Genomic DNA, 13,679 nt, shown 5'->3' on the forward strand with positions numbered 1-13,679 from the left:
CAGCTCCAGGAGGTGGGAGAGAAGATAAGGAAGTAGAGAGTTTAGATCTGATAATTTTGGAAAAACTTATGTGGAAATGTAATTGGTAAAATAAAATATCTTTATAAAAAATAAGACGAAGAAACAAACAAAAAGAAGTAATGAGTTTAACATATAGGAGGCGTCTTATTCCTTGGAGTCGATTATGCAAAATGCAAATACAAAGAGTTTTAATTATATACCTCAAAAAACTGAGCCTTAGAATGGTCATCATGGACCCATGGTTAACCAAACCAGGATTCACATCCAGGTTTCTCCCAATTCCAAATTCAGTGAACCTATCACACTGCTTCTCACAAATTTCTTCATACTTTTTTTGGGGAGGAGAACTGTTTGTTCTAACTTGTCCTTTAATATTTCCCTAAAGGTATGCAAGGTCTGTTTAGTCTCATTGAACAGCAAATCTTTATCAGTTCTGAAAAGGATGAAGAACAAAAATCTGAGATTCTTTTGGTGGCATAGGAGATTGATTTGACTATTGACCAGCTTTGAAAACTCACCCTTCAGTTGGACAGTTAGCAAACTATAAAGTTTTTTTTTTAATAGCACTTAGTGTTCTTTTAAAAGCCTCAAGCATCAAAATTAATGATATGCATGTTCTCTACCATCTTCTAGATATGAGTATGTTAGGATTACTTTTAGACTGTTCTGGAATCAAGTTCAGAATCCTTTATCTTTTCCTAAAAGGCAAAATTGGTATCCTGCAATGGTTTTTAATCTTTTTTTTTTTTTGCTCCCAGCAGTTGTAATAAAATACAAGAAACTTGGAAGACTCCAGCCTGTATTTTCGATTGCAAGTGAAAGTTCCATAAAATTTAGGTACCCCTTAAGAAACTTCACTGTCACCTATTTCAGAATAATGAACTAGGATCATGGAAAGAGCCAGGTAGGGCATTATTAATGGATGTTTCATTCGTGGGGCTTCAGAATTGTTATGGGACATCAATATGATAATAACTGGAAAGAGAAAATGAAAGGGAAAAGCATAGAATTCACATTGAGGAAGCATGGACATCCCTAAATGGGGTAATTTTTTTTTTTACCTCAAATATTCCAATGGTAATACATTGAAAGAGGGCAAAGACCATTAAGTGCAATCCAATTTGACAAACATATGCAAGGTGTGATATACATGTTAGTGCCTCTTATAGAGAATAGCTGGTGTGTTCTTGACTCAACTCCATGATAATTGCATTTTTTCAAAACGTAAAGGAAGCAATGAAGTGGGGATGGCTATCCTGGATCTCATCCTGACTAATAAGAAAGAATTGATTACTAAAGTAGAAATGATAGAAATTTTGGAAGGAAATGATCCCTCATCTGAGAATCTTTGACAAAGATGGGTATAGTGTGATGTACACCCTAGATTTGGGAAGGCTGACTTTAAAGTATATAGAGAAATAAGCCTCTGATCCTAAAGTTCCATGCATGGCTTAATATTCTAAAGGGAGTAATCAATCAGCCCAGAATGATTAAACTGCTATCAGGAATCAAGTTGTAATGATAAAAGTAGAAATTACTTTGGTGAGTAAAAAAAAAAGGAAAAAAAGTAGATATTTATCACTCTTTCTTTGTAATGGACCACTTGGCAATCTGGTTGAGCCTATGTAGCCATTCTCAGAAGATCAGAGGGAAAATCAATTCTCAACTATTTGAAGGACTGTCCTATGAAAGAGTGATTAGGCTTGTTCTGCTTTTCTCTGGGCCAATGAGCATAGACAGAAATTCCACTGAGGCAGATTTAGGCTTGAGAGAAGAAATATACCCTAAAAATAAAAGCTGTCTAAAAATAGAGTAGGGTGATATGTCTTCAAGAGAAGTTTAATGACCACTTGTCATTTTACAGTGGTTACCTATAGAAACCTAGATGACTTCTGAGAGCCCATGTTACTATAATTCTAGAATACTTTGCAAGTATGTAAAGATTAGTCAAGCAAATGTTGAAAGGAAGCCACTGGGAGGCAAGAATAATATTTTTGTCTTTGACCTTTCCAAGTCCAATAGAGTTTCTTTAAAATGTTTGAGTCAGATTGGATTAAGAACATCATAAGAGAAATGGGTCTGGGGACTAGGTAGTGAGAGGACAGCAGAAAGACATTATACTTATAGGAAATAATTGTAGGAGGTTATAAACAAGAGCCCTGAAGACAGAAGTGCTTCGTATCCTGGAGGGATGTGAGGTTCAAATGAGATAATGGAGGTAAATCAGTTTAAAACCAGTTGTGGTTGTAAAACCCAAGGAAATTGGCTACTGGAGACGGTGCTGGGGAGGGGAGGGAAAGAACATGAATCTTGTAACCATAGAAAAATATTCTAAATTAGTTAATTAAATAAAAGTAAATATTTAAAATAAAATAAATAAAAAAAAACACCAGTTGCGGCATAGGACTGTGAATACTACTGTGCTATAAGAAATGACGAATAGGTTAATTTGGGGAAAACATGGAAAGACCTATGTGAAATTTTGAAGGGTGAAACAATCAGAACCAAGAGACTATTATATACAACAGAAATATTACTTGAAGAATGACTTGGGTATGTCTGCCTTCAGAGAAAGAACTGAGAAAAATAAATAAGATATAGTTTTAGATATACATATATCCTTTTGTCAAATGATGCCTTCTCTGATAGGGGAAAGGGAGGAAGGGAATTAACTCAGTATCAATATTTTAAATGTTACAAACAAATAAAAAATTTTAAATGCCATGTAAACCAATTATTATTATTATTATTAGCCCCTAGTTACCAGGCCTCCAGGCTAGGGATAACTATATTCCCATAACTTTTCATACACGCTTGTTCAGTGTGTTCAAAGAACCCAATGCTAAATGCACTCAAAAGCAATATTTATAGAGCAATACAGGAGAGTGCAGAAAAACGTTTACTAGCCAGGCTCTCAAAAAAAAAAAAAGGATGCACTTCCATTTGACGTTTAATCTGCACTATTAACACTTCTCTTAAGCCTAGCCGATCAACGAAACGATAAAACAATCCCCGATTCTTAAACTGCCCATTAGTGTAAATACATTCACACAGAAAATTGAATAATTCAGCCTTCTCCCTGAGCCTGTTAGAGCTGGCTCCAGCACACCCCTGATGGTATCATAGTTTTGTTTGTGGCGAGTCCTGCTGCTAAGCAGCTCTACGTGTTGACTCATTTGGTGAGGTAGAAAGTGAACTCGAAGTAGAGGTCAGGAGACTGAATGTCTAGTTCCAGTTGTGCAATGAAGAAGCTGGGCGAATTTAAGTAAACCACCTCCTTTCTTGAACCCTGATTTCTTCGTTTGTAAAATACGGGGCGGAGGAGGGGAACTAGAGGATCTCCAAGAAATCTCGAACAGGGCAGGGCTAACGTTCTGTGATTCTAGGTTAGCTTTATTTACACACAATTCAGATGATCTAATTCAGATGCCTTATTAAATATATTTGTGGCTCTTTGGATGAACCCAAACTGGCAAAATGCCCCAGTGGGAGATGCAGAAAAGTTGACCCTTGGCATAGTAACTTAATTATCCTTGTTGCTGCACAAATTAGTATCTTGGCGGTTACTTTCTACTAGTACGTGCCGGGTCTTACTTTTTGAGGGGGGACCACTCCCTCTAGTGGGCAGTGATGGAGTTCGAGGGTTACCCAAGATACGCTCTCCTTCGATGTTAAAACAGAAAGGAAGCTGAGCCTTGGGCCAGGTCATCTTATCTGAGTCCCTCAATAGACAAATGCCCCTGGAGGTTAAATTATTTTACTAGGTCATATAGCCGATTAAAAACAGAGCCCAGCTTACCTAACTCCTTTAGGACCCCAGCTGAGATCCCACCTTCTTGCAAGAAGCCTTTTCTAGGGGGCAGTTGGGTGGTTCAGTGGATTGAGGATCAGGCCCAGAAATGGGAGGTCCTGGGTTCAAATATGACCTCAGACACTTCTTAGCTGTGTGACCCTGGGCAAGTCACTTAACCCCCATTGCCTAGCCCTTACCGCTCTTCTGCCTTAGAATCAATATTGATTCTAAGAGAGAAGATAAGGGTTAAAAAAAAAAAGTCTTTCCTAGTTCCCCTTAATGCTAGTGCTTTCCCTCTTAAGATTATCTCTCTATATATCTTCACTATGTTTAGACTATCTATAATTTATTACATATCAGATATAGATTTTCTCTCATTTATTATGTATATGCCATATAGACTATTTTGATCTGTATTTTATTCTATAATTTAGATTATCTCTAGTTTATATGTATCTCTATATGTAATCTTATATATAAAATATATGCATAAAATATACACATTTAATCTTGCTTGTACATAATTTATATGTTGTCTCCTTTAGACTGTGAACTCCTCAAAAGAAGCGATTTTTCTTTTCTCATTTCCCCCATTGCACGGTGTCTATATATAGTAGGCACTTTAATGCTTATTGACTTGATATACTATGCCCAGCTCAGTGTCTTTTCTAGAATACTAAACTGATCATTCTGAGAAGGTGGAAGAATGACAAATAGGAAGGGATCAATGAGTGAAGGGGGAAAACCTACAAAGAAAAAGAGGTAAAGAGAAAGAAACGCTTCATGTTGCCCATGTGAAGGAAGCCTATTTCTCCATGGCCGTAGCTGATTGGAGTAAAGTTTGATGATTTCTCTAAAATTTTCTTACTTGTGAAATTAAAATCAGTGAACAAGTAGAACTGGATTAGCATTAGTACACAGATACCCTTTAGGAAAAGATCCTCTACTGGGGAGCCTGCCTTTGGACAAGGCCATTTGATTTTACCTTCTTATGGTGTCGTAGAAAAAAAAAACAACCTCATTGTTTGAGTTTTCCCAAGATCTCTCCTCTATCCTTCCTGTAGGATTCTCATATGGAGAACATGGCTGAGCACTCTGCAAACACTGGGTAAGGGAGCTAATGTGGACTTTCCTTATGACAGAAAACTAAGGAAATCTTCCCAAAGTCTCACAACTGTGAAATTCAATAGTTGCATTTGTACTTTTCTTAGGGGATTTCATCAAGCTTTGGAGGTCCACTAAAGTTTCTCTCTAGATACACATCCCATGTTATTCTTAGACAATATATTAATCCATTAAGTAGTTCTCAAGATACAAAGAACTTAACAAAGATTTATAAGATTTTCCCAAAATACTAGGCTGATCATGTCACTCTCACTCTCACCCCTCAGTCAAAAAGCTTTGGTGGCTCTTTGAAATTTCCAGAATCAAACAGAAAATCTTTTGGTGTTTACATCCCTTCACAGCCATCTGATTCCTTCCTACCTTTCCAGTTTTCTTTGTACTTCTTGTCTCTGTATCATCTAAAGTCCAGTGGCATTAGCCTTCTTTTTATTCCTCTCTCTTGTTTTTTGAAACCCTTTTGTTCTCTTAGAATCAATGCTAAATATCAGTTCCAAAGCAGAAGAGCAGTAAGGGCTAAGCAATGGGGGTTAAGTGACTTGCTCAGGGTCATACAATTAGGACATTTCTGAAGTCATATTTGAACCCAGGATCACCCATCTCTAGGCCTGTTCTCAATCCACTGAGCTACCTAGCTGCCTATCCTCCCATGTTTTTTCACTGATTGTCCTGCCTCCCACCCCCCATCCTAATACCTGGAATGTTCTTCTTTTCTCACTTCCACCTCTTGGTATCCTTTAAGATTCGCTTCCAACACTATCTTCTTCAAGAAGCTTTCCTTGGTGTCCCTACCTCTATAGTGCCTTCCTTGCCTCTGTGATTACTCCATTTACTCGGAATTTATCCTCTTTGTACCTAGTTGTCTGCTGGTTGACTCCCCCCATTAGAATGTGAACTTCTTGAAGGATTGTTGTTTTGTCTTTCATTGTATCCCTAAGTGCTTAGGACAGTGCCTGGCACATAGAAAACATTTAATAAATGCTCCTTGATTGACTAATGTCGGAACCCTCTCTGTATGATTTCTTCAGGACTCCTAGAGATGAAAAGGAGTGTACCTCAACAAAAGAAACAAACAGGGTAGGCATTACTTGTATTGATAAATAACATCTATACACATGTATTTTATTTAATTTTATTCTGAATTGAATAGGCATCTGTGTGAGAGAAAACATTTCCAGATATAAAAGAGAATAGAAAAAAAAACAGTATATGAATAGACATATTTATATGTTACTTGACAAGAATCATATGTTAATGAATATTTTAAACATTACCCTGCAAATATTTTAAGTACCAGGCAAATAAAATAGTCCAATAGTAAGCTGTTCTGCTAAGTCTTACTGAATCCTCAGCCTGTCTGATTCTCAAAATACTCATTTATTTGACGTTGGAGAATCTGTCTCTTAAGGTGCTAGTTATATTTAGCTTTGATTCCAAGTTCAGTCCCCCTCACTTCACAGAGTTCTACACTTTATTCTTTAAAGTATTGGAACTTAGGAAGATTATTTTATTTTTGTTATACCCAAAGAGAGAAATCAACTTGGGCACTTTTAGGGGCCAAATGAACTATAAATTGTAATGAAGGCTTTTCATAATTAGTGAGGGAAAGTAGCAAGTAACCGATTTTGAGTCAGAAGATTTAGGTCTAAAGTTTGATTTCATTATTCTAGATGAATGACCTTAGGCAAGTCATCTAACCTGGGACTCAGTTTCCTATTCTATAAAATGATATTAATTGGACTACAGGACCTCTAGGGTCCCTTCTAACTCTAAAGGTCTATGAAATAGTCATTCTGATCTTTCCTCTTTTCTAGACAAACAACCAAAGTCTTCTCAAAGTTTTACTAGTTTGAGTCAGTGTCCATAAATTAGGAATCCAAACACCATTTGTAGGGATCCATCATCTCTCTTCTAAGGAACAGACTATCAATAAACCTCTCTCAATGCTTCACAATTCACCATTTTGATTACTTTGAGTATTAGAGGCATATCTAAAGAAGTTGATAAACACTCACTTCCAGTTTATATGGAAACCTTTGTCATCTCTTTACAGTTAGTGAAATACAGTTATCAAGAAATTCTGAGGAATAAATTTTTTTTTAACAATTTGTATGAGGTTTCTTCTTTAATTAGAGGTGTGTTTGCCAGAGGATGGTGGTTGCCAAGTAGTGGGTGAACTGGATGCATCTCCAAGTAATTACCACATACCACTTTGGGAGCATTGTCAGAATTTACTAGGATGGAACCCAGATGGTGTGGGCCTTGGACAACCATTCTTTGTGTGGAATTGAGAGAGTAGTGCTTCTTTCTGCCCACATGTGATAGTATCTTAGAGTCATCTGGTCCAATTTCCCGCCCAGTGCAGGAATTTCCTCAACACCATCCATAATAGGTGATTACTTAGCCTTGAACTCTTTCAGTGATTATGCTTCTTCTGTATAACTATCCTCATTTAGCTCTTGAACTACTGTGACCCTTTCTCTGATAATGTCCTTTTCCCCCTTCAATTCATTTTTCAGATTATAGCCAATATAATTTTCCTCCCAGGTCATATCCATCTACCCTTCAAAAATCTAGCCTTCTGTCCGCTGCTTCCTTTCTGTGGTTTGATGTTTATTACCCCAACTCACTTCTTCCTCATCTCTACTTATGATCAACCTAACCACTCTTCCATGAAGTGTGAAAATCACACACAATTCTTGATTCCTTTTGCATAGTTCCCTTCATTCTTTAAGCCCAATATAAATGACCAAATTTACGTAAAATCATCTCATTCTCAGCATATCCTTTCCTAATATCTAGTAATTCCTCCATAGCCATAGAAGATGATTTTCTTTGTGGAATTAAATGGTACATGGAAATGGAGTAAAAGGTCATCCCACTTTTTTTTTGGGTGAGGGCAGAGGATGAAGTGGGTTGAAACCATACTAATATCTTTGAGTATATATTATAATAAATAGGACATCATTTTACTTCTACATTCCTCCAGTTGAAATAGAACACAATCTACCCACTTACTTTCCTTTTCCTTGATTCATGTTAGGAACTGTGTAATCTGTTTGGCCTAAAATGCAGAGACCAAAATTGGTTTGCCATATCTTTATGCTGTACAACACCCTAGAAAGGAATAATGAGGTAAGTACAGCCAGATGATGCATTGGCTGCAACATTTTTCAAGTCATTATACCTCAACACTAGGATGGAATAATATAGAGAAGAATCATCTTCCATTTCCTGCCAATCTGCAGACAAAGATGGCAAATGAGCATGTGTCCATTGGACTTTTCACCCTAAACTGACCTGAATGTTAGGCAGAGTGTGACAAACATCAACCAGCAACATTGGTTTTTTACTTGAGCCCTTTAATAGTTTGTTTTCTTTCATGTTGATCAGTGGTAGTAGAAATCCCATCATGTCTTTTGGAAACTGTCACGATACCGGAAAAATGAATGCAAAAGCCACATAGATAGGATTGCCCACAGTTTCGATTTTCAAGGTCTAAAACAAAAAGTAAAACAAAGGGGATGTTTAGGATTGAAGTAACAGCTCCATTAAATTAAAAAAGAAAAAAAAGGAGGTCCTGCTGTTGCCTGTATCAGGCAAAATCATGTTGCTTCTACTGATGGCTTCTAAAACCACTAGTTCATTTTCTTAAGTCATGTGCTCATATGTTCCTAACAGAACAGCAAGCCCTGGTGTCCTCTCATCAGCTACTTGCATGGAACTGCTACTAGATACCTGTTTACAGATCATTTGAAGTATTCAAATATTGATCTCTGTTTAACCAAATAGCTGGAAACATGTCAATATAGAGTGGAGTGGAGTAGAATGACATAGGGCATCAACTTACCTTCTAGAGTACTGGTTCTCCAATTCTGGTCATGTAAGTTCACTGCCTACATTACAGTTTGCATTACTTACCCTCAAATTATCAACTCATATTTTAATCAGCCCTATTCTTGCTCAGGGCCACTTCAACTGTTAACTCACTGTTTTAGCCATGTCAATGAATTCTTTGGAATCCCCATTCTATTCTCCATAAGCTCCTTCAGAGCCTCAAATTTCTAGCAAACATCTTTTTCACCCTTTGCTTAAATTAAAACTTTGGGTGTCCTCTGGCACCACATTGCTTGAAGTCCTCTCCAGTAATTACTTCATCATCCACTGACTATGACTCATAGGACCATGAAGAAGAGCTGTTGCATTTCTTTCTTTTGAAGTGCATGTCATCCATTTATACCATCATTCCCTATTTCCATCGCTAGCTTTGCATCCTAGTATTTTATTCTTGTAGCCCCAGTACCTAGTGTATATCAGGCATTTAATAAATACTTGTTATAGTGCATTGCTGCTATCTTCCCACCTCCAAATAATTTCTACAGTTAATAGGATTTAGAGCTATAAAGGACCTTAGAGAATGTCTAGTTATGATTTTATTTTATTTTAAACCCTTACCTTCCATCCATGTTAGAATCGATAGGAGAGTGGTAAGGGGTAGGCAATGGGGGTTAAGTGATTTGCCCAGGATCACACAGCTAGGAAGTGTCTGAGGCCAGATTTAAACCTAGGACCTCCCATCTCTAGGTCTGGCTTTCAATCCACTGAGCCACTCAGCTGCTCCCTTGAGTCCAGATTTTAATATGTTTCATAGTCCTCTTTTCTACCTCATCCCATTCCATCATCCTTAATGACTTACTCTAGAATATCAAATTTATCACCTTCTTTTCTGCTCTGTATTCAGCCATTTGCTACCATAGCAAGACTTTAGACTTTTTGAAATTTATAGAACTTTGAAATTTTATTACCCAAACCATAACCTCTTATTCTTTTGCCTCTCCCACTAAACCTAGTCTTCCTACTTACTGAGACCTCTGGACCCTTGTTGTCACTGTTCAGTTGTTTTCAGTCATGTCTGACCCTTTGTGACCCCACTTAGACACTGAAAGTGGTTTGCCATTTCTTTCTTCAGCTCATTTTACATATGAGGAAACTGAGGCAAACCAGGGTTAAATAACTTTACCAGGGTCACACACCAAGTAAATATCTGACACCAGACTTGAACTCAGATCCTCCTGACTCTAGGCCCAGCACTATCCACTATGCCACCTAACTGCCCCTGGCCCCTTAAACCATTTCTATTCTCTCAATCTGTTCCTTGCTTTATTTTCACTTGACTCCCTATAGTTTTCATCCTACTTTTTTTTTTTAAACCCTTACCTTCCGTCTTGGAGTCAATACTGTGTACTGGCTCCAAGGCAGAAGAGTGGTAAGGGCTAGGCAATGGGGGTCAAGTGACTTGCCCAGGGTCACACAGCTGGGAAGTGGCTGAAGCCAGATTTGAACCTAGGACCTCCCATCTCTAGGACTGGTTCTCAATCCACTGTGCTACCCAGCTGCCCCCTCATCCTACTTTTAAGTTTCACTGACGGCTATCCTACAATCTCTTGCCTCCTGAACCCATGGGGACCCAAAAATATGACTTATATCTTGGTATCTCCCACCATCTGATTTTTTAAATTCTGGTTCAAGGCAGATAGCAAGATAGCATTAGAAAAAGTCACAACCGAGCTAATTTTACTCCCTACAAATCCCTGTCACTATCATGATTCAAGCTCTCATTACTCATCCACCTATTCTAATCTAATATTCTTATTAGTATTATTTACACATATATATGTATATACTTATTAGTACTATTCTAATAGCCTTAAAAAACTAACTTATCACTTAGAATCAGTTCTAAGTATTCTTTCTGAGGCAGAAGAACAATATGGGTTAGGCAACTGGTTTAAGGGAATTGCCCAGGGTTACACAGCTAGGAAGAGGCTGAGGCTAGATTCGAACTGTATAATTAGAAAAAAATTGGACTCCATATCCCAGAATTCTTTTCTTGTCCCAGAATTCTTTGTTTCGTTTGTTACCTTTGTATATAAGTTTTGGTGGCTCCTCCCTCTGGCTCTTTTTTTCACATGGGAGGCTAGGTGAGCTTTCCCTGTTTCTCTAGCTTTTTAGTTTCCTTTTGCTTCACGTTAAATATTAATAAATATTATTAAATATAATACTTGGAATATTGAATATTAATTTTTAAATTCTACAGAACCCAGGACTTCTCATCTCTAGGCCTGGTTTTCCATCTACTAGCTGCCCCTCCAACGGCCTTCTAAAAAATCATCCTCTCTTGCATGTCTCCCTTTTTTTCCATTACACCAGAGTAATCCTCATATCACTCCAAAAATGGTCTACTTTATGCAAAGACATATCCGTTCATGTCACTTCAAAGACCAACATTTTCCAGTATCTTTTAATTACCTATTAAATAAAGTTTGAATATCTTTAACTGGCAGTCCTGACTTCTTCCCTTTTTGGTATTACTCTGCCTTTTCCATCTTACCTCATAGAAATCTCTTCAAAATAGTTTCTGTTCTGGCCAAACTGAATTATCTTCCTAACACTGCTTAGGCATTTTTTTTTTCAAAATGATGAATAAAAAGCTTAATTTTAGTTGTTTGTCATATCATCAGAAAAAAATCAAAGAAAGAAAGAAATGTTACCTCTCTGTTGAAGTCCATATCTGAAGCTTTCCTTGAAGCTTTTACTGATCCATCTGTCAATAAAACCTGTTCCTCTAGCTTCAGCCCACATTTGGTTTTGTATGACTGCAATGCTCTTATAATGTAATTCTGTGCATCAGTTTACCTGGGTTTGTGCCCTGTTCTGCCACCTGCTCCACCAGACTCTAAAATCTTGTGAGGGCTGAAACTTTGTCATAACCTTGTCTTTTTACCTTCCCCAAGAGCTGAGCATTGTTTTTTTATATATGGCACAGTGGGTGATATTTGGTGAATGACTAATTGACTGCCTGAATGAACAAATGAATGAGGGAGTGCTACTTTGTGTGTAATAATAGAAGCGATAAATTAAATTCGAGCCAGCTAGGTGATACATCAGACAGAGCACCAGACCTGGAACCAGGAAGAGTCGTCTCTTTGAGTTCAAATCTGATCTCAAACATTTACTAGCTGTGTGACCCTGGGCAAGTCACTCCACCCTGTTTACTTCACTTTTCTCATGGATAAAATGAGATGGAGAAGGAAATGGCAAATCACCCTCATCTTTTTGCCAAGAAAACTCCAAATAGGGCCACAAAGAGTTGACTGAAATGATTGAACAACAATTAAATTCCAAGCTCCTATGCCAAAATTTGCCTGGTGGGTCCTTCCTCTGTTACTGTAAAATTTTTGGCAGTAAGTATTCTTCTCACTTCCTTAAACCTACATATTTCTTTTTTACCTTCTCATTCATAATGCAAGGGCAATGGAAGGTTAGCTTGTACAGTGCTGATCCTAATATACATCTTCCATGTTGAATATTCCTCCTTTGGATTGGATTATGTGATGCTGACCACTCATTATTTAAGAGGGCTCCTGATGCTGTCCAGAGTTGGAATTGCTAGCTCAAAATAATGGAGAAAACTTCATTCTTAGATCACCACCCACTTTAGTTGCAAGGTTGATGTTAGGTGGTACAATGTGCTGGATTTGGAATCAGGAAGACTTGAGTTCAAATCCTTCCTCATACACTTACTGGCTGTGCATCTTTGGACAAATCACTTAATCACTTAGCCTCGGTTGCTTCATCAATAGAAAGGGCATGATAATAATAGCATCTATGTCACAGGATTGTTTTGAGGATCAAATAACTTATAAAGAGCATTTTGAAACTTTAAGACACTATATAAATGCTAGTTGTTGCTGTTGTTATTGTTATTGTCATATTATTGAAAACAGAAACTTACATGACTTTTGCTAGTTGACTTGTTAAGTCCAAATTTTTGGGTCATTGGATTAGTACTGAACTCCTGCCAATTTCCATTCACCAAAGATTGTGCTCTGATTTCATATTTCACTAGGCGTTCTGGTCTGAGGCTAATTGGGCTCCTCTCAGCTACGGCGGGTGGTAAGTTCGTTTCTGAATATTTGATTCTCTGAAAGGATATTAATTTAACTGAATGAAAAATCACAAAAGAGTTTGGCAACTATTTGTGCCTACTAGAATTTCAGTGGTTCCTGTGGGGGCTATGGGTTGTTTTTTGGATTTTTTTTCAAGACAACAGTCATTTGCTGATGATGTGACCCTGGGCAAGTATCATCATTGGTCTGCAGTACTCGGACTCACAGAACCTCAGAAGTGGGATAGACCTGGGAGAGCATCTACCTGATCAAGTTTTCATTTGACAACATAGCTAGGTAAATGCATTGCCATCCAGTTTTCTTCTTACACCCTACGTAAGAGGCACCCCTTTCCTCCTACCCCAGCCCATTACACTTGGATAACGGTAATGTTTAGGGAATTCTTCCTTAGCTCTGCAATCTGGAGCCAAGCAGACCAGTCTATTGCCTCCTCCACAGGATAGTCCTTCATATACTCGAAGACAGCTAACATGAGGCCTAATATTCCCACTTTCCACTAATCCTTTGATGGGATGCTGAGGGAGAATAAGGATAGACTAGATAGAGAGCTTGAATCCTTGCAAGGTCAGGAGAAAAAGAGGAAGGCTTCTGGCATGTGGGATGGATCTCTATGGTGAACTTAGGGGGAATATGGACAAGAATATGGACAAGTGAGATGGGCAGATATAGATAGACCATGAACTGCATTATTGGAGGAGATACATTATCAATGAAACCTTAGATTAGTCTTAATAATTGAGTATTTAAGAGATTCAGACCCATGTTCTAGCCTG

The 13,679-nt window shown here is 37.8% G+C and overlaps 1 protein-coding gene across 6 annotated transcripts in view; it reads right to left on the reverse strand.

Moving 5' to 3' along the window:
• Nucleotides 1-8,277: 8,277 nt before the first annotated feature.
• Nucleotides 8,278-13,679, reverse strand: part of BTBD16 (BTB domain containing 16) — a 130,622-nt gene continuing 125,220 nt past the window's right edge. For 4 of the 6 annotated variants that reach the window (XM_016432682.2, XM_016432680.2, XM_007478882.2 and 1 more), the window contains 2 exons: nucleotides 12,732-12,920; nucleotides 8,278-8,434 (listed from right to left, as the gene is read on the reverse strand). In XM_016432682.2, coding sequence (XP_016288168.1) covers nucleotides 8,366-8,434; nucleotides 12,732-12,920 — 258 coding nt within the window. In that variant the 3' untranslated portion in view covers nucleotides 8,278-8,365. The remainder of the gene's footprint in view (nucleotides 8,435-12,731; nucleotides 12,921-13,679) is intronic. The other 2 variants (XM_056803154.1, XM_016432686.2) reach the window with 1 other exon arrangement.

The sequence above is a fragment of the Monodelphis domestica genome, chromosome 1, assembly GCF_027887165.1.
Source record: "Monodelphis domestica isolate mMonDom1 chromosome 1, mMonDom1.pri, whole genome shotgun sequence".
NCBI classification, from domain to species: Eukaryota; Metazoa; Chordata; class Mammalia; order Didelphimorphia; family Didelphidae; genus Monodelphis; species Monodelphis domestica.